The 23,644-nt window shown below is 37.1% G+C and overlaps 4 protein-coding genes across 12 annotated transcripts; 1 reads left to right on the top strand and 3 right to left on the bottom strand.

The window, feature by feature from the left end:
* Positions 1-51: 51 nt before the first annotated feature.
* Positions 52-3,375, bottom strand: LOC113673091 (uncharacterized). The gene has a single exon (XM_027189447.2). It carries the CDS (start codon positions 2,937-2,939, stop codon positions 960-962), a length of 1,980 nt encoding a protein of 659 aa, XP_027045248.2. The 5' UTR covers positions 2,940-3,375; the 3' UTR covers positions 52-959.
* A 524-nt stretch (positions 3,376-3,899) lies between these two features.
* Positions 3,900-9,307, bottom strand: LOC113673132 (uncharacterized). Of its 2 annotated transcripts, none has more exons than XM_027189500.2 (4): positions 8,909-9,307; positions 6,167-6,219; positions 4,910-5,818; positions 3,900-4,159 (listed from the first exon to the last, which is right to left on the bottom strand). In XM_027189500.2, the coding sequence occupies exons 2-4, from the start codon at positions 6,209-6,211 to the stop codon at positions 3,983-3,985; spliced, it is 1,131 nt and encodes a 376-aa protein (XP_027045301.2). In that variant the 5' UTR covers positions 6,212-6,219; positions 8,909-9,307; the 3' UTR covers positions 3,900-3,982. The 2 variants fall into 2 exon arrangements, with proteins under 2 accessions (XP_027045301.2, XP_027045302.2); XM_027189501.2 differs by having other exon boundaries at positions 8,755-8,960.
* A 399-nt stretch (positions 9,308-9,706) lies between these two features.
* LOC113673114 (uncharacterized) lies at positions 9,707-22,669 on the top strand. Of its 6 annotated transcripts, none has more exons than XM_089183772.1 (11): positions 9,707-9,828; positions 10,276-10,353; positions 16,471-16,780; positions 17,146-17,404; positions 17,966-18,133; positions 18,494-18,598; positions 19,162-19,259; positions 19,486-19,570; positions 19,946-20,006; positions 20,426-20,586; positions 21,631-22,669. In XM_089183772.1, exons 2-11 carry the CDS (start codon positions 10,329-10,331, stop codon positions 21,676-21,678), a joined length of 1,320 nt encoding a protein of 439 aa, XP_089039898.1. In that variant the 5' UTR covers positions 9,707-9,828; positions 10,276-10,328; the 3' UTR covers positions 21,679-22,669. The 6 variants fall into 6 exon arrangements, with proteins under 6 accessions (XP_089039898.1, XP_089039897.1, XP_027045276.2 ...); XM_089183771.1 differs by having other exon boundaries at positions 16,468-16,780; XM_027189475.2 differs by lacking the exons at positions 9,707-9,828; positions 10,276-10,353 and adding an exon at positions 14,540-14,747 and having other exon boundaries at positions 16,468-16,780.
* Positions 10,064-13,556, bottom strand: LOC113673131 (uncharacterized). Of its 3 annotated transcripts, none has more exons than XM_089183775.1 (4): positions 13,398-13,556; positions 12,066-12,731; positions 11,207-11,447; positions 10,064-11,046 (listed from the first exon to the last, which is right to left on the bottom strand). In XM_089183775.1, exons 2-4 carry the CDS (start codon positions 12,536-12,538, stop codon positions 10,837-10,839), a joined length of 924 nt encoding a protein of 307 aa, XP_089039901.1. In that variant the 5' UTR covers positions 12,539-12,731; positions 13,398-13,556; the 3' UTR covers positions 10,064-10,836. The 3 variants fall into 3 exon arrangements, with proteins under 3 accessions (XP_089039901.1, XP_027045298.2, XP_027045299.2); XM_027189497.2 differs by having other exon boundaries at positions 12,066-12,616; positions 13,398-13,549; XM_027189498.2 differs by having other exon boundaries at positions 12,066-12,616; positions 13,468-13,517.
* Positions 22,670-23,644: the final 975 nt, after the last annotated feature.

The raw sequence follows: 23,644 nt of genomic DNA, 5'->3' as shown, positions 1-23,644 counted from the left end.
TGGCGGGAAAATCAGCAAGGATTTTCAAAGATGAGTTTAACAGGAGAGGTATTACTAGCATGGATGTTTAATTTATTTTGATGTTTAATATAATTCCTAAGCTTAGTTATACTTTATAATTATGTAAAGTATGTAGGAGTTTGTACAACAAATTTGTTATTATTTTTTTTGAGAGCCTTTCACTCCAAAGTGATTTTCATATATACACTGATTAGAGGCATCATCACTCTACAACAATCATGTGTAGTGGAATTGCAAACTCTGTAAAACTTTTGGATGCCTAGGAGATGTGAGAAAGTATATGGACTTAGGACGGTTGGAATAAAAATTAGTGTGGAGAGAGGAATGTCTTGGTGCTTAATATTGGGTGAGGATTTAGGGAACTGGGTAGCAGATGCCTCCAAAGATTTCCAACCTGTGTTCCCCTTATTCTGGTTCTCAGTCTACCTTTTGTCATAAACCCTTTAACTCCCATCAGTGACTGAGACAGAATTTCTCCTTATGCTATCAATACAATATCAAGCAGGTAAGTGCTAGGAATAAAGAAAAATGTTGATTTGGGAATTATTTGTTCAGTAAATGGTTTGAACCCGGGGGCAACATGTAATAGTGTAGTTTTATCCTTCAGGTGAATGTAGTCCTAAGAAGGACTGTTGTCGGCAGTGGTGACTGACATTTCAACAACCTGAGCAGAAGTCATCTTCAGAGAAGGTGACTCTGAAGATGACTTCTGCTCAGGTTGTCAAAACGTTAGTCACCACTACCAACAACAGTCCTTCTCAGGACTTCACTAACCCAGACGATCAAACTACACTATTACAGGGTTATTTGTTGATCCAATTCCAAATTATCCAAACTAACATCACATGAATTGTATGGCAGACAATAAGGAGAATTACCAATGAGATCTTAGGAGTAAAGGGTTAAAGACTATACGATTATTTAACCTAGTTTTCCCACTACCAACTTAATGTCTTCACTTTGCCTAAATCACCATTTTCTTGAAACTTCTTAAACCGTTTTGCAGCAAATTGACAGAAATTCTGTTTAGCCATATCAGGGTGTTTAAAGAAAATGTAGTCAATGCCATTAAGTGTGCCAAACTCTTCACGACATGAAATAGCAGATTCACAGGATATTCCAAGATTGTCACAAACAGTCTGATACAATACAAGGCATGCCTCACAGCACTCAGTGAACACTTCCTTGACTGACAATGAAACTAGATTTTGGGTAAATACTCTTGTCAAAAAGGCAAATACATCACTCTTTAAGGTGGTCAGAATGTGTGTGTTCTGTAATAGATCCAACAAGTACTTGAATAGGAGCATGACAGTTGTTTCCTCTTCTGCAGCACCCAACACAGGTGGAGATGGTACTTCCAAGGCACTTTTTGCAGTGCCATGACATGAACAATAAATCTCCAGCAGGTACCTATGGTCTTTTAGAGGCTGTGATTCATCTGAGGTTCCAACAGTTGCTGCTGATAGGGAATCAATAACAGAGTTCAATATACAGCATAGATAGAGCTTAGCTTCTGCTTTACCAGTCTTGCAAAAGATCTTCAATTGGCCCTCTAGAATTCTTAGGATTGGGCAAACCCTCTCATCATAGTCAAGCTGACTGCTATATGCTACAAGGAAAACATTATGCAGTGCTTTAGGAAGGTTATTCACAGCTGCAGTGATGCCATCAGCCACAGAAGTAAGATCAGTTTTCTTGATATGGTCGATCAAGTTGTTTTCTGGGATGAAGTATTGTGGAATGTTCCCCAACCTCAGATGATCAACTAGGGTTTTCAACAAATCAACCACTGATTCAAGAAGATGTCTCCACTTTTCCAAAGGCTTCTCTTCACATTTCCATAAGAAAATTGTCTTTAGATGATAAGATGATGGAGCTTTTTCCACAGTTGTTCCTGAAACACTGTCCTTCATTTCTTGAATGACCTGTTTCATAATTAACTTAGCCATGATATAGCTCTGTCGTTGTTCAGTTGCTAGTGAGTGTATAAGCTTCTTCTCAGCATTAGAAAACGAAAGTCTCCATTCAGTTTGGCTCAAATTGCTCTCTGTATTATCATGACAAAACACTGGAACAACATGACAACCTTCGCTAATTATCTCCAAAATCAACTCTTTGCTGGGCCAATCAACAGCACGTGTTCTGTCGACTGCCCATCCACCTGCTAAGGTTGTCCATCTCTCACAGCGCAAACACGGGACATAGTCGTGAGGATAATTATTTCTGCCGCCAGGGCGATCCCGTCTATTCAGAGCTGGTCCACTGACAATGACCCCACCTGCGGGAAGCTGAGGACCGCTGACTAGAGAATAAAGTGCAGTGTTGTTAACAACCTCAGACCAAAACATTTTGAAGCTTTCTGTGGTCAAAAATGTTCTTTTTTCTTTCTCATCGACGGTACTCAGTTGAACGTAACCAGGGTGGTTACTTGGAACCAAGAGGGCATGTTTTTCTGTATGCCAAAATTTGTCATTTGAGGCCTCGTAAGCAACCTCTTCTCTCTCATCTTCTGCTATACAAGTATGAGAAGATTCTGGTTGAGCAGATTTACCGGTGTTTGTTTCAGTGTCCTCACCATCCATCTTAGGATCTTTTTCTACAACGACCATTGAGCAATCAATAAGCATGACATCGATATCATTATTTGCCTCCCTTTTCCCATCTTTGTAGACCCAGTGGATTGCAAATAAGTTCTCTGCAACACTACCAGACATCAGAAGTTGTACTCCTCGGCCGCTCTTGCTCTCCAATTCTTCCTCGAATGTCTTGTAACGTTTAAGAGAGTTGAGAAACAATCGGTGATTATGCTGAGTCTCTGTTGCATTCAGTATAATCTTCATAACTGCCTCCAAAGCACCATTTGTCCATACTGATTCCTGCTCTGCTTCTACGGTTCCTGACTTCATTTCCTCCATGATTTGTGATCGAGAGACTACAATAAGTGCAAGATGGCCTTATTCCAAAATCAGGAAGCGATCCGAATGAACCGAATCGTCTCACTACCTTCTGCCTTGAATGTGATCGTGAATTCTACCCTCCATTACGGCTGACTTATTTATCTCAACGATTAACTTCCGTATTTCGATTTAATTGCGACCAGCATAGAGGCACTGGCAACTAATCATTAATAAAGCTTGTTGATTGGCTTAAACTTACTACGCGACGGCTTGCGCGTTGGTCACAAATGAAATGACTGCTTACCCATGTGATTAAGAAGAGTCGCAGAAATAGTAGTATGCTAATCCAGCTGCTTTGTTGTTCTCTGCTTTTGTCTTGTCCCCATGTTCAACACTGAACACATTAAGCTTGTTGTCAAAAAACTGACTTACTAAGTGGACTCTTAAAGGTGTCTAGAGTGGTTGAGAAGGGGGTGGGAAGGACACTGAAATACCAGTGCCACTATTGGAAGCTCAAACCAGGGTGTTGGGGCTAGTTTTGGACTACCAGTACTCTAAATTATTCAACATAAGAGTTACTATGAAACTGATTGGTTGAGAGCAAGTGTGTAATGAAACAATTATCTAAGTCAGTTTCAGGATAATATTAAGAATTATCTGAACCTCGTCTGTGTTATCTGCCTCAGCCTTCCACTTTCGAAGATAACTCAGACTTCAGCACTGATAAATCCTAATATCATGCTCAACCTCATCCAATAATTGCTTATTGTGTGCCTCAGGCTAAGGTAGAAATGAAGTCAAGGGGGTTACTTGACTTTTTTCCTATTCATTTCAAGGGAAATTGTTGGAAAATAATGGTGGGAAGGTAACTAGATAATATGCTTTTTTTCTACAAGTGTATCCTAGGGAGACCTAGTAACCTTGTTCTGCTTTATTTTGGTTGACGTGACCATTTCAGAAAAAACAGACCTTGCATACTACAAGCTTCTTAACTTTTTATTCCGTGTGCTTAGAACATAAACTTATTCTAAAACAGTCTTGAAGTAATTTGGGATAGTATATCAGGAGCTCTTTGGTTTTTGTTGTTTTTGCCTCCATTTACTAACATGTTTTGTAATAACTTTCACGATAACTTCAGAATGTTGTAAAAGTGCTGATTGAACGTTTCCTGAAAGAGGAATCTTTTCACTTCCTGGATGTAAGACATTTGATATCTGATCCTGTGCTCTAGACCATACCTGACAAAAAAGTGGAAATAATGATATATTAGTGAAATAGAATGAAAAAAAAATCAAAACAAAACAAAACATTCGAATAACACATTGAGGGAGTTAATTGCAAGATAAGTCTCAGAACTGCAACAATTGTAATGATAATTTCACACAGAGATCTTTTCTACGACAAAATACCATGATACAAATTGAAGTTTTCATAAATTAACAAATGTTGAAGGAAAATAAAGAGCAGAACACCAACTAAAACAGTCAAAAATTCTCTGCTTGTATCTACAATTTAATCACAGCCATGAAATTTCAAAACTTTGACTTCTTGCGCTCATGTTACAAATTTCCAAAAATAACTACCATTTTCTCTCAAGCATCTCAGCCATTTCTGAATCCTAAATCCCCAAAAGCTGATTGGCTAATTATGCACACTCCAGCAGTCCCAATTTTCCCATCCAAGCTCCGCATGTGGACTGCTCCCAAATGTGCAATTGGAACATTTCAATCGATTTACAAGAGAGCAAACAATCACCAACTAAAGAGGTTCTTGATTGTTAAAGATATTCTCATTGTCAGTACCTTGGGAAATGTGTTGAGAACAGCATGGAAAAAATACATACTAGTGTTAGAGTGTAAAGGGTTAAGAGTGCTCTCTTGAAATGAGACCAAATTTTTTGTCTAAAATACAAGAAAATGTATGGTTATGAGTAAGGGAGAATTACAGATTGGATCTTGGAAGTGACAAGTTTAAATGAGAATTCTTACCTTTTGTAAGTTCCCTTTCAATTTGTCATCATACACAGCACTGCTGATGATAGACACATCCACTGACTGTGGAAATGGTTTAATTTTCCTCAACATTCTCATCTGAGCTAAGCTTTCATTTGCAAAGAAAAACTCATCAACTCCTGAACTTAGATGACCTGGTTTACATAAAAGATACTTTTGACGCATTGTAACATTTGCTGGCAATAGTTTATGTTGCAACGGAACCTTCATCAAACCAAGGATGAGAGCTAATCTTGTGATTCCCGTCGCTGCAGAAAACTGTAAAACTTGTTGAGACAACACATATTGTTCAAACCACAACCTTGTCCAATCATCCCCAAACATTCCCTCCACTAGTGGATTTATCAATATTAGGCTTGCAACATTGTTCTCAAACATCTGAGTATAAAATCTTGCATTTACTGCCCCCAACTCAGCTCCAACTAGTATAAAGGGTTTTGGCTGATCAGAACTCTCAGTGAAGAGTCTTTGAAGATCTTCCACCATTCTCTCACTTGTTGAAAGCTTACCTCGTTTGGCCTGTTCTGGATCAGACCAATTCACCAAAGGTCTTTGACTAAAGCCAAGCCCTGCTCTGTCATAAAAACAAACTTTAGCCACCTTAGCGATTTGAGGAGCAACCAAAGCCCACACATCTGAAGATTTGCCTGTTGGTGCATCCAGAATAACTGTGGGTGGACCATGCCCTAAACAAGCCATAAACAATTTTTGTTTCCAGCCAATGTCGTACAATTCCCCTTGTGGTCTAAGTGCTACATCCTCACGATAAAGTGCTGCATGATTGAGAAAACCAGGAACTAACAGCAGTAAGGAATACTTTAGCAAACCCCACCAGCTACCATTTGTCTCATTCTTAGATCCCTCTCTTTTAGTTGAAGGATTTGACTACAACAGAAAGAAAAAATCAATTATGACCAAATTAAGTCAGTGTTTATAGAGCAAAATATCCATTACAATAAGAACAACAACAAAAAAAAACAGTTGTTTGAGAGTACCGTAATTAAGAGGTACAAATTTTATTTTGATTCCATTGACTTCAACTTATATACTAAAACCCCAAAAAGCCATCATATCTTCAACTTTTTCTAACTCTTATCAGAAATCATAGCTTTGTCTCATATTTCTAACCCAAAACTAAGACTAGAAACTGCTCAGAATCAATACAGATTTTCCAAGAAAGGGTAGAGATGACTTACAGGAACCACAAAGACAAAAGGTTCTTTCCAGATTTACCTCTGTATTATTCCCATGTCTGTTCTCAGATTTTCTTTGCCTCATTTCTTTTCCTAAAAGCAACATGAAAATTTATTGCAATTAATGTGCTCCAGTTTCTCAAAGACTTGAAAATTTATATAGTTGTACATTTATCAAAATAAATCAAAAGATTGATGTTAGCAGATACAAAATGAAAATTCGGCTTATAAGATAACAGTTGAGCAAGTCACTTGGTGAACTTTGAATAAAAAGTATGCATCAAAAATCCTCTAGACCACAGAAATGGAATCAATAAAGGGGTATGATTCACACTTTTCTCATGTTTTTAAACCTTTCATTCCTATAAACTACATATCAGTTCTCATCACTGTCTGCTGTACTTTTCTTATATTTTTAGTGGTAAGAATCAAAGAATCAGTTAAATTACATGGTATCCCCTTGGTTGGTATTTTTTCTTCCTCCCATCACCTAATTGCTTGAAAATATAATATATAGATTTAGCCAAGCCTAAAAGCAGAGCTTGCATTTTATTTTTCTCACAGATCTCAAGAGCACAAGTCGTACATCCAAATTTTTTTGGCTTGATGGGATACTACTATTCTGTATAATTATGGGGCTATGCTCTGCAAGCTCCACTATCAAGATTGTGAGGAGAATTTCCTTTTTGGTCACTTCTGGGAGTAACTGGTTAGAAGCTACCATAATGAAGAGGACAATACACATTACATTCCACTTCGTTTTCATTTTCCCCTTCAGTTAACTCTTTAACTCCCAAGACCTGTCAATTCCCTTCTCTAGCTACCAGAGATTTCATTGTAAATTGGTTATAAGAATTTGGTATGAGATCAAGGTAGCTTTAACCAGATAAGTTTGAGTATTCTCATTACATATTTGCTAGATGTTGTATGGATATTGTAGGGAGAAGTTACCCATTAATCATTTCTGGGAGTTGATAACCAGGCTAACAATCATCAGCCTCTAGTAACATAACCAATGAAATCTTCCCTTTCATACACTTCTTTTGAAAAAGGGCTCCCAGATGGGTGAACCATCCACTTGCAGTTTGCTACAAGGGTTTTCCCTAAAAGCTATTGCAAGAAACTGTTTCCAAGATAAATTCTTGTAAGTGGCCTGGCAGACTCAATCACCTTTTAGGTTCATTTGCAATAGAAATGTAATACTTTGAAAAAGCAGAAGATTTACTTTTACTTGTGGAGACTACAGCTGAAACAATGGTAGCATCTCTATGTAAGGAATTTTAGGGGGTCCTGTGGTATCCAAGTTGAGAGGAATTTAGCCACACACTGCTGAACATTTTCACCACAGTGCATTGCATAATAGCCAGAAAAAAAACACTTTTTATGTAAACTTACACTAACATGGTTAACGGGCAAAAATTGGCACAATCAGGTAAAAAATTTCATTATAGTAAATTGTTTCTTCATTCCAAATTTTGTTTCCATGAGATAAGTCTACTTAAAGATTTTGATGTAAATGTTTGTCTCAGATCGGAAATAATAGTCACTATGAAATAGCTAGCAAATTCAGGTACCCTAATTAACTAGCATGAGCATGCTTCAAAATCCTGTTGTGAATGCTAATGAAATCAGCAAACAGCCCGGGACCAAAAATTTTCCTTAGTGATTGACTGTGAACTTTGTGACCAGTTTGGCTGCGATTTTTGAGACAGACTCTTAGGAGCTCTAAATGAAAGGTAAATCTATTGAAGGATACTCGATTTGGAAAGCGATGATCTTTTGAGACTTAAAAGAAACGGTGAGAATTTTGGACAATGCTTCGATTCCCAAACACTATCCAAATTATGGATGAAAAATGAAAACTGAATTTGATGACAAAAGTGGAGCTTCACCAATTTCAGACCATTCTTTAGCCAAGTAAATATTATTTTTAAATGTAGATATGCCTTGAAGTATTGTGCAACAGAAGATTTTGTTTTGAATCTGATGACTTTCAGAATTTTCAACATAATACTAGGCAATTTTCTGACCATGAAGTCAAGTAAACAACAATAGGTCATTTTACAGTTGTGTGCTTAGTTGCCAAGTCTCTGATTTGGGGTGAAGCTGACGGTGACCTTGTGTGGTTTTTTTCCTACAAATTTTGACTTCTGAGTAGAGGTTGACTAAAATTATCATTTTTTTAGTTTGGGAATAACATTTCAAACTTTTTAAATTTCATTGGAGCCTTTTTGGGTCAAAAGACGATTTATTTTAAATTTAAAGCGCTGGCTTTCCCAAATATAATGTGATAAATCAAGTGTTCCAAACGTCAGCCGTATATTCATGGAGATAAGATGTGTGAAGCACGCGGAAAGTTTTGGGAGCTAGACTTGCCCTTGTCTGTGCTCAAAACTTCCCACGTGCTTCAAATCCTAACACTCACTGCAGCTAACATGTGAACTAATGTTTGATTTGCGTTTAAACATAACTCTTCGGACTGATCTTGATCTTTCCAGAAATATAACGATCGATTCATTTATAAATTACGTTTTAAAAAAATATAAAATTAAGGGTTAAATTCAAGTCTCTAAAGGAATCATAATCGAATGTATCTTGAGTTGTACTCATTCCTTATAGTATGCTTACCATGCGAACCAAATTAACATCTTAAGTCCACGATCATTCCTGGATGCAAGTTGTAGACCGGAAATAACTACCCGCGATCACTGTGCACTTATTTGCAAATTTAGCGCAAAAGATGTAAAAAGATCTTTGTTATGCTTACAACATACAGTCTCACCTGTGTATAGTATGATAACCGCTCTGTTTTCTGCCGGGTCCCAACCTCACGTGTATAGCTTCGTTACACCACATGAAAATTGGGCAATTGTCCAAACGCTGACCATCCGCTAAAAAAACTGGTTTCCAGTCTTCCCACTGTTTAAGATCCACTGGATACTGGTTTGGATGGTAATAATTATGCTACATCCTTTAAATGAAGAAAACCTTAACGCCAAATTTGATATGAACTAATGAGCCCGTTGAAGAAATTTTTATTTTGGCAACAATAAAGACTCCTGCCTGACACCCTAAGAGGAGACCGAATCATGATTTCACAACCTTATGTCTCATATTTGCTTTGTTTGGAGTTGATAAATTTTACAAATATCATTCTCTTGTCTCTTTTAGCGTAGAGTTCTATCAACAAAATAAAAATCTACAGTCAGGGAATTGTTTTTAAAAAGTTCGGAAATAACAGAACAATCTTCTTTGTATATCTCTATTGAAGCTATTATTGATTTTTCCTACAATCTTAGTTAAACAATCGCAGGCCGCTTTTCCTTCGACTATCTTTATCTGGAACGCAGATCAGATATTAAACTACTCGTAATATCGACGAGCATGTTATACTGGCCTCGTTCAAGACACTTCATCTTTGATCTCACTCTTCAAGGGTATAAAACCAAGATCTTCTTTATTACCCTCTTTATCAGGATTATGATAATCGTTCCTCAATTGTTGCGGCGGCTTCCTAAAAAAAACTAATCGACTCAACATCCTAATATTGAATTTATTGGCGGACTTAGATTCTAATATTCAATGGAGAGCTTTCTGCTTGTCAATATGAAATGTTTATTCCCACACATAAACGTGCATCCCACATCAGTCCAAAGAGGTTGATCGACTCGCCGCTGAAGATCGCAAGAGGAACATAGTTCGGTGAGATTCTGAATGTAAAAACCTCAGTAAGAACTAAATAAGGCCGCACTTCGTTCGGATGTAAGGTTCGCCTGAAGCCTATTGCCAGCCCTCTTTTTCTTAAGTTAAACCCGAACACCAATCGCGCGAGGGTTGGAAGTGAGTAGAAGAGCGCTCTCTTCGCATAAGCTATTGCGTTTGAGACATATGGAGTTTTAATTGTCATCAAGGGTTCAACTAATTTATGACACGTACATGGACTTTGCCTGAATCTTTTTATTTTGTTGCAGTAATTTCGATCCACCCCAACGGAATACTCGATAGTGAAATTATCTTTGAGTTTGTATAATTTTAAAAAGGTACACTCCTCTGGAACAAGCCTTGTCTATGCTTTCTAGAAAACGGAGAAATTCTCTAATGCATCTGCTGGAAAAAATAATAAATTACGCGCGTTTTGTTCTATTTCAGAGGACCAGTGATACCTACACGTATATCACTTAAGAGATTACTTCTGTAGTGAAATGGCTGCGTTGTATCCATATTGGGGTAAGTACCAGTACTTCGATGTAATATGACTCTTGTTTATAGCAACGGCTTACCAACTCAAAGAGAAGTATGCGGGCCTCATTTAGAATGTATAATGGATAGAATGTATTATTATGCAAACTGGTTCAGGAGAGGAGGATTGTTTCGACGGAGAAGGAGTGATATTTTCAACTCTTGATAAATTTCGGTGTCTTGGAGAAGTTAGAAGTTTATAGAGAGTCAAAAGCTCACAAAGTGAGTGGGTGCAAATTTTCTTTACCTTTCCGCAGCCAGCTAATCAAATCTCAAGCATTTCAGCAATCTTGGATGCTTTTGGTACAATATCAGACTATTGTATCAAACCGGCGCTAAGTATTCTCAATGACTCTGTGGTCGTAATTTGGCCTAGCTAGCTCTCTGTCGACCATCTGAAATATCACATTCCCCTTTATAGGTGAGCATGCTAATAAATAACATTTGTGAATTATTTGTACTAATAATTCGTTATCTCCACGGATGTGGGTAATAATAAACGTCAAAGTTTTTCAAATCTTGGAAGTTAAGGCTCTTGGAACGTTCCTGTGGGTCACATGATATGTGACGTAGTGGCGACATATAGTTCAATACTTCCCAGTCTCTCTCGCTTTGAACATCAACTATTTCGTCGACAATAGCACCGTTTGAAACCTCCCGGATGTAGATTCGTTTGGGAAACTAAAAGATGAAAACAGAAACACGTCTTATTACTAGACAAGCTAGAGCTATTCACTGCTTATCATGACTAATTTTCCCACAAAATCAATTCAATTCACGCGCGAGAGCTTTATTATACTTCTAATTTTATGCATTGCTATCTTAGTTAACGCAATCTCACCCGCGTTCCTGTTATCACATATTTATCGTCGCTCCTGGAGCCAACATTGGTTGTCTTCCATGAGTCGTTCACTGTTTTTGAGTCGCAAAACGAAACCCTGTTTATCCATTGTTTGTATTCTTTCTGATCTAGTTGCACTGTATCAGAGGTTAACCTGCTTGGTCGGCGTTGAGCTTTATCCTGGATTATCTTGCCTTCATTTCTATCTTTCTTTACATCATGGTCTTTTTCAAATCTAGATCTTTTGTGATCGAAAAAAAATGTCAAACAGTATTGTAATTCTAATATCATGTTATGATTACGAAACAGTTGCGAAACAGAGTTTTTTGACCCCTCTATTCTTCGAGTCGAATTGCAAATATAACGATAAAAGACAGTAGCACTCATGTTATTTTTATAGTGGTATCTAATTTTTCATCAAGCTTAAGCTGAACAAAAAAGCGTTACAAAAATCAAAAGTGGGGCGTGAAAATTGCAATGCCCCAGGACGTAAAAACTGAACAACTTTGAGATTTTTACAAGGTAACTGTTTGTTCATTTTTAGCCCCGAACAGAAAGGTCAAAAAGCAAAAGTGCATTTTCCCTTTTGAAGTAATCTAGAACTACATGGGTTTTTCCTTAATTTGTTTTATGATTAACTCAAAACAATGAAGCATGATCATGCATGTGAACGATTAAGAAAATTGCAACATTTTCACGCGCGATCTCTCTGATCACGTTTTAGTTATCGTTTTATCTACTCTAGGTCTCATAATAGACTACGATGTCATTCACTTTGTTCTGATTGGTACTTTTGATTGCCTCGTTCTATTACGACCCTTGACTTAAGCGCTCTCTTAGGTTCTGTAAAGCCACTTACTGACTTAACATTCCTCTAAGTAAAGCGTAACGCTTGACTGCGTCGGCTGGCTGAATGATAGGAGATGTGTGGACCGTTTCTGTTGACCGTTTCGTGAAGCTTGTTTTGGCATTCTCTGTGCTTGTTTGTTCAGGCTTTAAGGTTCTTATACCTTCCCCCACTTGATTCGTTCCTTTCTCTTCCGTGAATGATCGATAAACTTTCGCCTCAGGAGATTTACTTAATGTAGCTTGCTTAGAACTTAGAGCAGGTGAGATATCTGTCTTGACGAAGATAGAATCCCGTCTTTTATCTTCAGGTGTTGAAGAAGGTGACTCTCTAGTGGTTTCCGTAGGGCGTGTAGAGTGCAAATATTTTAAGCGCAAGCTGCGTAGTGTTTTCATCCTTCCATCTGCTCTCGTGGCTGATTTCGGTAAAGAATTATTTTGGCGATTACCCCTCTCCTTATCTTTGTCGCCTTGTTTGGAAAACATACCCTTTCTTTATCTACCTCTCTTGTGGTTGATCACTGAGGTGCTTTTTCCCACTCTGTCTGTTACGCCTTCATTTGCCTAATTACGAGAGGAAGTTATGTCACTCTGGCAACATGCAATTGTCACGTCATGTGATTGTTCGCTCATCAGTTTTACCCACGGTACATGTCATGTTAAGTTGCTAATGAAAAAACTGCCACAAAAACAAAGCAGTCAGCCTATTTAATTAATTTATGGTACCTCAAAATTGTATTTTTCTTATTCACCCCGTAACCGTTTGAGTCATTTATATCACAAAACGCCTCTTTTAGACTTTGAGACATGGTTCGGCAAGACAGTAAAGGCAATATTATTAATCAGAGATACCAAACATAGGAATACTAATTATTATCCAGCGTTGCATTTTGGTTTTCACAAATATAAACGAGATCCTAAAAGTCTTCAAAATCCGCCATCTTACCCTCGTCCTTGTATTAAACTGCGGACACAGTGATCTATTTTCTGGGCCACTAAAAATGGCGAAATCAATTTACTTTTCCCTTTCAGCATCTACTTGAATCTTTTCCTAATTTTAAACTTAGTATGATTTTACCATTTTTTATTTTGTTAACATCATGTGTTGTTTCCGCTCTTATCTTTTCGACCAAAAGTCTCTATTGTCGGCGAATTTCGCCAAAACGCTCCGAAAAAATATTCAAGGAGAGAAGGAATAGACTAGATTTGATTGAATAAAACGCTGGCAAACCATTCGAACTTACTACTGACTTCACTTACGAGAAAAGTGCTATAATAATATCTTTGCGAAAATATAACTGAGTTTCACTGTTTCCGCTTATTTCGGGTCGCCTAAAATACTTGCCTGATTTAGAGCGAGCCAAGCCAGAATAAAATTGATTACAAAACATTGAAGGTTCGCTGAATTATTTCACCTTGGCTATTCTTGCTGTATAAAGACCAACTTTTTTCCGACAAAGAAGTGTTCGTAGCTGCTCTAACAAAAGCGCAATATCATTGTTATAGGTGATAATTAATCAGTTTCATTGTTCGTCTTTGTTTGATTTCTTCTGAACAAACATGCTCTTCGTGTGTCCCATGTTCCCTGGTTACGGTCATGTAGAATTAGTCAAATTTAACTCTTTATTCTCCGTCACTGAAACAATATTATTACCTTAACATATTTTCCGAGGCCGTTACACAGTTAGGGGAGTTTTTTGCAAAACAAAGAAGGCAATATCTCTCAACATTCAGGAAGGTGGACAATTTTATTTTCCTGGTTCCATCGTCAACTCGCTTTGTTTTCCGTGAGTCGTATTATTCTGAAAAAGCGTCTTGTGATTCTTGAACTGGTTGAAGTCAGGCATTAAGTGTGACGTGCGTCATGTGCTAACCTACATCGGAGAAAATAAATCCTCTATTATGGCAAAAAACAGCTGATAGATAGGGGAAAAAATTATGTTTTCTTCGTAGCGGCAATTTTGACATTCATGAGGCCACTAACAGATCGCAATAGGCGAGTCATATCTTTTTCACAATTCCTGTTCACTACTAAAAAGGAAAAGCATCACCATTCTCTTTCACGAAGTACGGACAGAATTATCTTACTAATGTTTGCTCTCACTCATTATTATTATTATCATTTTCTCTTTTTATTTTTCATAAAAATGAAATACATCGTTATTGATTATCTATCTTCCACGAGTTATTTGCATAAAAAAAACCTCGTTCAGTGGATTCAGGAAATTGCAGTAGAAAATGAAAATGTTTGTTTTTGCCATGTTAGTGTTTTGGAAAAGCGGAGAACAATTTTATGATAAGTGATCTAAACTTTCATCATTTTTGTTGGAACATAAGGGATTTCCACTTCTGGATGGGAAAAATTCGAGAGGTAAGCTTTATATTTCGCGCAGATGAGTGATCCAAGAGTTGAGTTGAACTCTTGCTTACCTTTGACAGGAACTCGCGTGGGCGGATGCATAATTACAAACAGTCAGCGGATTTATAAGCATGCGTAATGCGTTCATGTATTAATTTACCGCGATTGTTGTCGATTTACTTTGTACTCAGTTTGTGACGGTTTTCGTCTGCGAAAAGTTGGGAAGAAGCATACTTGGTAGCATATTTTGTTTTAACTCGCACAAACTAAGGCAGAGAGATTGATTTCCCTGAAGAAATCTACATTTTAAGCTTTCAAACCGCTTTTTACCTTCAGGTAAGTCTCTCCTTTTCTAGGTTCGCGCTGGTCCTTGCATGAATTGAAGTCGTTGTGATAGGCTTTTATCACTCGTTGTTCTGAAGTGTCGTATTTGGGCGTTTTCTTTCGTGTTTCTGAAAACTTGGCGCATACTCGAAAGATTTGTACGTTTCCGTGCTAATTCAAGATAGAGAAAATGCTGTTTTAATTCCATTCGAGTCTTTTCGTCGGACGAGATTTGACTAACACGGTCTTCCCCTTCATGACGCAAGGCCTTTATAATTCGCCTCTGAACGCAAGAGTGGACAGGGAAAATAATCATTTCTTTTTCAAATCCCTTCAGCCAAAGGAGTCTTGATTGATCGTATATTTTCTACCCTTCTGGATCTGCTGAAATATCGTGTACCTTCTTTGAGAATTAACAATTTGCGCGGAGATATTTACGTGATAGAACAACCGTTGTTTGAATTGAAGAGACACAAAGGTTTGACATGAAAAAAAGAATCGTTTATTCCTTTTGAGTTTAAAAAAATTTTTTGAGTGTAAGAACTTGTATGGAAAAACTTCTCAACGTACATAGCGAACTCAAGATAGAAAACGGTTCCACAAGGAGGAACCACCGGCAGTAAATTCTTGAAGAGACGTAGTTACTGCTTAGCGATGTTGGGTAAGAATGTTTATTGTTCTCGGCTGTTTTAACTTCGATGGCTGTTAATGTTTATTATATTCAGCTGCATAGTGGTTCTCATGCGCGTGATTTTATGAACAGATTTGGCTACGGATGTTCTTCGTACCTCATTCGCTTTTCTTCCCCTTTGCTGATGTATCACATCAGACTGTTCAGACGTGATTACGTTTTTCTCTAGCTTTAGGGGAAAAAATTTTCGCTCAACAGAGTCCAGTATACTCTGCATTTTCTTGATAACGTCTTTTCCTTTCAAATATGTCAAATTTGTTAGGCTTGGAATATCGCAAACTCTATTTTAAGCACAAGTATACTTAAGACCAATCTCATTTGACCTTGAAATTCATTTGAAGTTCTAACTAAAATCATGCATACTTGTGTTTCCATCGCATTGTTGTTGTCTTTTCTCTGACTTTCACTCATTTATTTTTCGCTATGTTCAGTAGCTTTTTACTAGGAATTAATTCAGCTGTAGGAGGTTTAGGAAACGATAGTATTTAGCTTATCATGAAGGTTAACATTCATGAAGACAAAGTTGGTTAAAGCTAAAGGAGTCAAAGTGTACCCTAACACTGTTGTAGCTTTCTGTTAGATAATTATTTTGAAAACTTGAATGGCTTTCTGAAATAAAGGTATTTCATCTACATTATGGACTCAAAAAGAAAACACAGGAATTGTTTGTAAAAATGGACCAACAGGAGTTTCCAAACAATACTACTGTTATTTCTAGAGGCAATTTCTATTTTGTTCACTCAGGCATTTTTTGGTTGAAATTGTTTTTCAATGAGATTTCAAAACAATTTGTACTCAGATATAGTGGCATATAGGTTATAGGAGACTTAAAAAAAGTCATTGACAAGCTAGTGGAGAGTCCTTGGTTATAGCAAGTCAGTAGATAACTAGCCTAGATAGGATGGTGGCTGGGATAAATCACTGGCACTCCTTAAGTTAGGCAAATGCTTATTTTGCTCTGAGAGAGTTCACATGTAACATATTTACAAAATAGTTAAGTATTTCTAGACCACTAATTTCAGATTTTACTTTGCATTCCAGTAGGTTTAAGAATGGGTCAAAGTGACACAGAAAGCACATCATCTTCCATGAGAGGAAATCCTGGTTCTCCACGTGACATTTCTGTTCTTTTAGATGAACCTAGTGCAGAGATACCAAGCTTTCATCATCCGGGACATATTTCCCCATCAGTATCAACTTCATCTAGTGACACAAGTGAACTGGATAGTTCAGTAATTGTTATAAATCAGACACCTAAGCGTACGGAGATCCCTGTTATTGATCTTACATCACCAGATGAAGGTGATGAGGGTTCAGCAAGAACACAGGGAAATGCAGCAGCTCCTCCTCCATGGTGAGAAATTGAGCTCAGTCCTTCGCTGAATAATTCTCTTTGCTCTTAACCCTTATACTCCCAGAAGGGACCAAGACCGAATTTCTCCTTACAATATCAATGTAATAACAAACAGATAAGTGTCAAGATTAAAGGAAAATATCAAGTAGGGGATTATTAGTTGATCCAACACCAAATTCTTTGAACGAACATTATCCAAATTGTATGGCAGACAGAAAGGAGAATTGCTGAGGAGGTCTTATGAGTTGGAAGGGTCAAAACAATGCCTTAGTGTAGGTGTACTGTAATTGTAATTTCTTAATTATTAATCAAGATGAAATGTCTTCTAGATATTCTTAATATTCTCCATTTTGTCATGTTTCTAGTGAGGACTTTGCACAGTTTGCTTCTAATTTCCGTTGGCGTCTTCAAGGACGTGACTCCAGAGGGCAACGTTTTCCTCTCAATGAAAGTCGTTTACGTTCACGTCGGTTTCGAGGCAGGCATGTCCCTTACACAAATTTATTTGAGCGTGGTCCTTCAGCTGCAGGCAGGAATGAAGCACTATTAGCAGAATTTGCTGACTTTGCACCAAGACCAGCTCCTTCTGGAGAAAATAATACACCTATTGTTATTGATGATGAGGTAATACTTGTTTCTCTTTATACCGAGTTAACCCATTTTTTAAATCACTTGTGAGCCACACTTAAATCCAAACCTTTGGCTTTTTCCATTGACTAGTTTTTTCAAGATAAAATTTGTAATTGGTGAAGTAGGAGGGACCCATCAATTTGATAGTAGGCAGGATAAAAGGCTCACTTGAAGATAATGTTTTACTATCCTCTAGAAGGAAGCCAGGTGCAAATTATTATGTATCCTGGTGTTGCTTCCTCTATCCTACCTTTCAGGAATTACAAGACTCCTGCACCTTGAAGTGAAACAAATAGGCAATTCCTCATTTCTTTTTTGCAGTGAAACTTTCCCTGCTAATGAAATCGCTTCTCTTTCACCATGTTAAAAGAGTAAACTGTTCTATATAAGAAAGGATGTCAAAATTTCTCAGGAATATAGGAGAATGAAATCACCCCTTGAAGTTTGAAGTATCTTCATGCATACACAAGGGTAAATTTCTAAATGTTTTGGTTAGAATAATACTGTTTATTTAGTTTGAATAATTCATTGAAAGCTTTGTTTCTATTTCTACAGAGATTACCTTTTGCTCAACACCAAGTTCCACCAAATGATGCACCAAGTTGGTTTCTGTCAGATAGACAACATCGCATGGAACGTTTCCGTCGCCGCCTCAATGCCTCTCGGCAATCCACAAGGTGCTATCTTCAGTCAGATGAGGCTCTCGCTCACAGATTACAACAGGTAAATTTTTGGATATTGTAATTTAACTTTTAACTTTTTATCTAGGGTCTACTTGAGAAAGATGAAGAGTCATCCTGTTTCACTTTTTATGATCAAGACAACAAGATAAAGTTTAAGGACTGGATTTGCATAGAACACTATGTAAAGCTACAGTCATTGGCTAAAGTCTTGGGATGCTTAAATTTTTCCCTTCCTAGCTGTTGTGGTGTTTGCTTCACCCTCCTTACCCTTAATGCAATGTCTGACATTGAAGCTTCAAGTGGTTGTGGATGGGTTGTAGGGGAAGGGACATTTCTTAGGTATAAAAGAACTTCTTGCATTAAAGAATTTTGTTAAGGAAAACAATTCATATTATTGCAGGCTGAATATACACGCGACGTAGAAGAAAATGTCCTTGATGCTGGGGATACAACCCAATCATCTGGAGCTAGGATTGGTGGCATACATGCAATACCTCCTACTGTGGTAAGAATGCCTTATTTAATAGCATCTTCTTCTTCTTCCTCCTCCTCTGTTGTTTTTGGGTTATCGTTATAAATGTAGAAACTGTGATCAAGATGGTATTCCACAAATACTTGCATGCATACACATTTGATGGTAAAACCCATGTGAAAACAAAATAACTTCTGTTGTTAGCAGTTTCTGATCAAATGAAATTCTAACCAATTTTAATAAAAAGAACAAAGTTTTTCCTGTTGAATACCAAATGGTTTCATGGAAAGCTTAAGGTGTTAAGAAGGGACAAGAATTTTCAATATTTATTGCTTTGTTTGTGCAATCAAAACTGTGCTTGAAAGTACAAGATTTAGAAATAACAAATTGAAATCTGAAATTAGTTTTGCATTGTGTTATGTGAAAAAAATGAATATTTAAAGCCATATTTCTACAGGCAGGTCCAATGTAAATTTAGCTGAGGCTGGTGTAAATGGAGGTCTGTGTAAATAAACTTACTACAAGGACTTAAAGGAGAACTAAACTGCAGTAATGACAAGTTGATTGGTATACTCATTCATTGTTCCTTTCTGTAGCACCAGCCACCAGCACCCTCTCTACAGGTACGACGCAGACGTCCATTCCACACAACTTTTGCAAGCCAAGGCTTTCCAGAACTACTTCTCCCTTTTGTGTAAGTAAATTTGTTACCCTATGTTAAATGGGAGAATTTTCAAACATGCTGTGTGTAGCACAAAATGAATTGTAAGCAAACAAGTTGAAGACCCCCTTAACATTTGTCAGATTTGAGATTTTTCCCTCAGTAATGTGGTGATAACTGAGGTACATGTAATGGATATGTTTTTACTGGTAATTCATCATAGCTAGGCAATAAAATATGATTTTGGTTGAAATTGTAGGTCTGTTGTGTCATTTCCTCCCCCACCTCTTCATCATTATGGGGACTCTACCTCTGGGCATTCAACTGAGGGAGAGGACTATGAGGTGAGGAGAATTATGTTATACTGTTTTGAGGGTGCGGTGATTTCACTTCTGTGCCCATTTCACACTCACAAAAAAAAAATTTACACAACACACATTCTTTGAATAATATTTCACTTGTCAGGAACTTGAAAGGGAAACTTAGAACCTCACGTTACCTAGCCTTTCTGTAGAATTCATGCATCACTTATTAATTTTTACAAACCTTTTGCAACTGTCTGTTTTGTGTGTCTTTTCTCTTCTTCACTGTAAATAGTGAAGTTTTATTTTAGGTCATGGTTTAGTTTGCTCTTTAATACATCTGTACTTAAAAGCCCACCAGAAGAGTATGTTGCTTTCTTGTTATTACTGAATGACTTATTACTTATCCTATAACAGGCCTTGTGGAATCTCAGTGAGAGGATAGGATTAGCCAAGGCTCGAGGGCTTAGCAAAGAAGGTACTCTAAGTCAACATTTACCACAGCCCTTTGGCTCAGTGCCTTCTTTTTTTATTTTGGAAAAAAAACTGGGGCTTGAGCTGATGTATTGTTACTTAAGAAGTTTTTTCAACATATTTTTTTTTTTTCTATTCAGTTTTGATTCACTCAGTCTTGGACTGAGCACTTGTATCAGTATGGGGTTTTGTAGGCTGTCTGTGAAACACTCTTAATAACTCTAACAATTTTATAAGTTTAGAGAGAGAGAGAGATGCATTGTAATAATTGTTTCTGTATTCAAGCAAATCTTGTAAAGTCAAACTTTTGATTTTAGATAAAGCATTTAAAATGCCCTTGACACCTTATTGTATTATTATTATTGCTGCCAGCAAACAAATTGGTGGCGTAAGTCTCAGTTGTTTATTTTTTCCTTGTTTCAGTAATTGATAACATTCCAAGTTTCCGCTACAGTGCAAGCTCACGAGATTATTCCAATGGAAATTGTGTGGTGTGCATGAGCGATTATAGCAAGGGTGAAAAACTACGACGTCTACCTTGTAATCATGATTTCCATGCCAAATGTATTGATCGCTGGCTTAAGGTAACATGAGCACTTCATTCTGTTTCAATCATTTTATTATTTTAAGTATTAGATGACTAGTGGTGAAACTGTTCCATTGGGATTTTAGTGATTTAGGGTCAGGTGTAAGTTTGGTTTTCACTTCAACATAAGCACTAGTATGAGTGGTGATGAGGTGCTGGTGTGCATACATGTAAGCACCCCTAACATCTTGTTGAAAGTTCTCCTTACTGTTTGCTATACATTTCTTGTAAATTTTGTTTCGAGAATCTTTTTGTGCTTGTTTTGTGGGTGCTAATGGTAGAACCATCTTTGCATTTGCTTGTGATGGTGCATATGTGGTTGCAAAAACCAGGCCTTTGGTGTTAAGCATGATAGTGAGAGACTTGGGTCTAAGCTCATCACCTCCACTTAGGGGTATCAATCAGAACTAGCTAATGTTTTGGAATGAGATGGGGGGAGGGCTTCCGTCATGCATTGAACTATTGTAAGTATAGCTACATGCACTTTAATTGGTCAAGGATTCAGTTACATCTTTCCATAATCACTGGGGACAAGATGATGACAATAGGAGCACTTATTAACTTTTTGGGTTTAACTGGCTGCAATTGGCTTCTTGTTAGACATTTTGACCTGTTTAATGCTTTCTTGCAAACAAAGGTTTTGGCTACCACTACTCTATATCTATGGGCTAGACTCCCTGTCTCAGCCCTTTGATGCAAGACATTTTGGAGGCAAAGAAATAGGGCAAATTTACATTTTTGCTCTATTAATCACCGTAGTAGTTGTAACAAAACAATTATTTGCTGAAGGAAAAGTGAATGGTATTTAACAATATTATATAATCGTCAAGACAAAGTTGGAGATTATAAAAAAGTATTCTCTTTGCCTTCAGCAAATGATTGCAGGAAACAAATCAGGGATAGGAAGGGTCTAGCACAGGGTACTGAAATAACACTTGTACTGAAGTGTAAGCTGCAGCTGTTAATAGCTAGTTTACATGCTAATGGTAAATCAGAAACTATGGACGGAATTTTTTAATAATGTTGTGAATTTGATTTTCAGAATAATCGAACCTGTCCTGTGTGCAGAGAAGAAGTCATGGAATCTTGATCTTTGCCTAACTTTTAAACAAGCTCCAATTATTCCTTAAGATGATTATAGAAATTTTGCTGTTGAAATTGATATATATATATATACATATATCTACATATAATGATTAATGCATTGTTGTTATTCTACACTCCTGACATTTGTAATGTTTTGCAAACTCTTGTTCAGTCTGTTAGAAAGAGAGAGAGATTCATTATATGCTTTAGAAACAACTCCAACTTATCAATAGTTTTTATATTGCATTGCTAAAATATCTTCAAAATTGTTGAAATAGTTGTAAGCTTCAAGGAATAATAGTAATTTTGTTCCCCCCACGAGTAACAGTTCCTTTAGTCATTTGTGTACTAAATATAGTTTTCTTGAGATCATCTTAAGTAAGAGGGTCGTTGTGGCATGTACAGATCAAGGTACTTTCTCACTGTACCTTCAGTGTTTCCTCTGTCAGTTTTGTTACACGTTGAACACAGCTTCAATCCATCTTGTGAAAGAGCCATGTCAACAAATGTGTTGCAATATATTTCAAATCCAGCAAAAGTAATTTTACAATTGATTGTATTCATACTTTCAGGATGTTGTGGGAGTATTTTTGTTGGCACTGTCAGATGTAATAAGCATAAGTTTCAATGTTGCACCTTCAGCACTTTCCAGAATTATTTTTAAATCTAGGACCTTGTTTATTTTTCCATGCACTGCAATCCAGGACTGAAGGATGAGTTTATATGACTTGGCTAGGAAATATCTTTAAAATTATATTGTTATGAAATGAAAGATTCCTATATTCGCATTTGTAAGTCTAGAAATAATTTCCTCTAACATTGGTTTGAACTCAGAGAAGTTGCCACAGCTCACTTGTATGATAGTTAATGAATTATGTGAAGACCCATAGTGAAATTTGTACATAATATTTAAAGAAGCTTGAGTATGTAGACCAATTGCTTTTATTATATATCAAGGCACTGCCATAGCATTAAACACATTTATACAGCTTTAATCTAAAGTCTGAAATATTTAATAGTTATCACCTTTAACCCTTGAACGCCAAAGAGTGACAAGCATCTAATTTCTAATAATAACATTCCTGAATCAGACACTAAGCTCATGGGAATGAAAGAAATGATCGCGAACTCGAGAGGTTCTTCATTTTTTGACAAATTCACGTTGTAAATACCGTACAAAATGTATAGGAATAGAGATGGGTACGGAGAACATGCACACTGATGTCACGCTGTAAAGTTTGAGTAAAAGACCTCGCTAAAATTTGTGTAGCTTTAAGAAAAAACTTACATTGGTGTTCAGCAGTTTATTAAATCCCCTTCGGTGGAGATACAATTTGTGCCGTGCCACCTTGAGCCACCTTGAGGATGAAGTTAGGCCATTTTTAGTTCATTCATGCTAAAAGTAACGAATAAGGTATTGTGGTGAAGCAGATGTTGACGGAAGTTGTCGACTGTGGACGGAAGTTGTATTCCGTAGTTGGAAGTTGGATTGTGGACCGTGAACGGAAGTAGTCCCGCATGCTACCCCTCCCCATTTAGTGTCTGTCAAAATAATTTAGATGAAGCTCAGAAACTCACGTGAAAAGAAATAAAATGTTTGTATGGTTTAATAAAAATAATAACCTCAAATCACATTTCCGAAACTTGAATCGAGAAGCCGAAATGTTAACCCCAAGGGACCCGTAGCGGGTTCATTTCAATACACACTATGATCACGCAGAAGAGCATCACAGGTAGCCATATTAGTAGTAAGCCGAGCATTTGCGTTCGTCTGCAGTTGGTATAAAGTAATCATTCAAGAAATAATTGACAGCTTTGCACATGGTCCATACGTTTCATCTTTTTAACCGATATGTGTAATTTTGTTGACAAAAATGCGGACCGAGACCAAAACTGTTGCTTCGACTTGATATATTTTCAACGTCTAGGGGTGTATACACACTGATTTTCACATATGTGCCTTATGTTGT

Source organism: Pocillopora damicornis, chromosome 10 (genome assembly GCF_964200805.1).
Source record: "Pocillopora damicornis chromosome 10, jaPocDami1.2, whole genome shotgun sequence".
Lineage (NCBI taxonomy): Eukaryota > Metazoa > Cnidaria > Anthozoa > Scleractinia > Pocilloporidae > Pocillopora > Pocillopora damicornis.
This window is presented reverse-complemented; position numbering and strand designations above follow the sequence as displayed.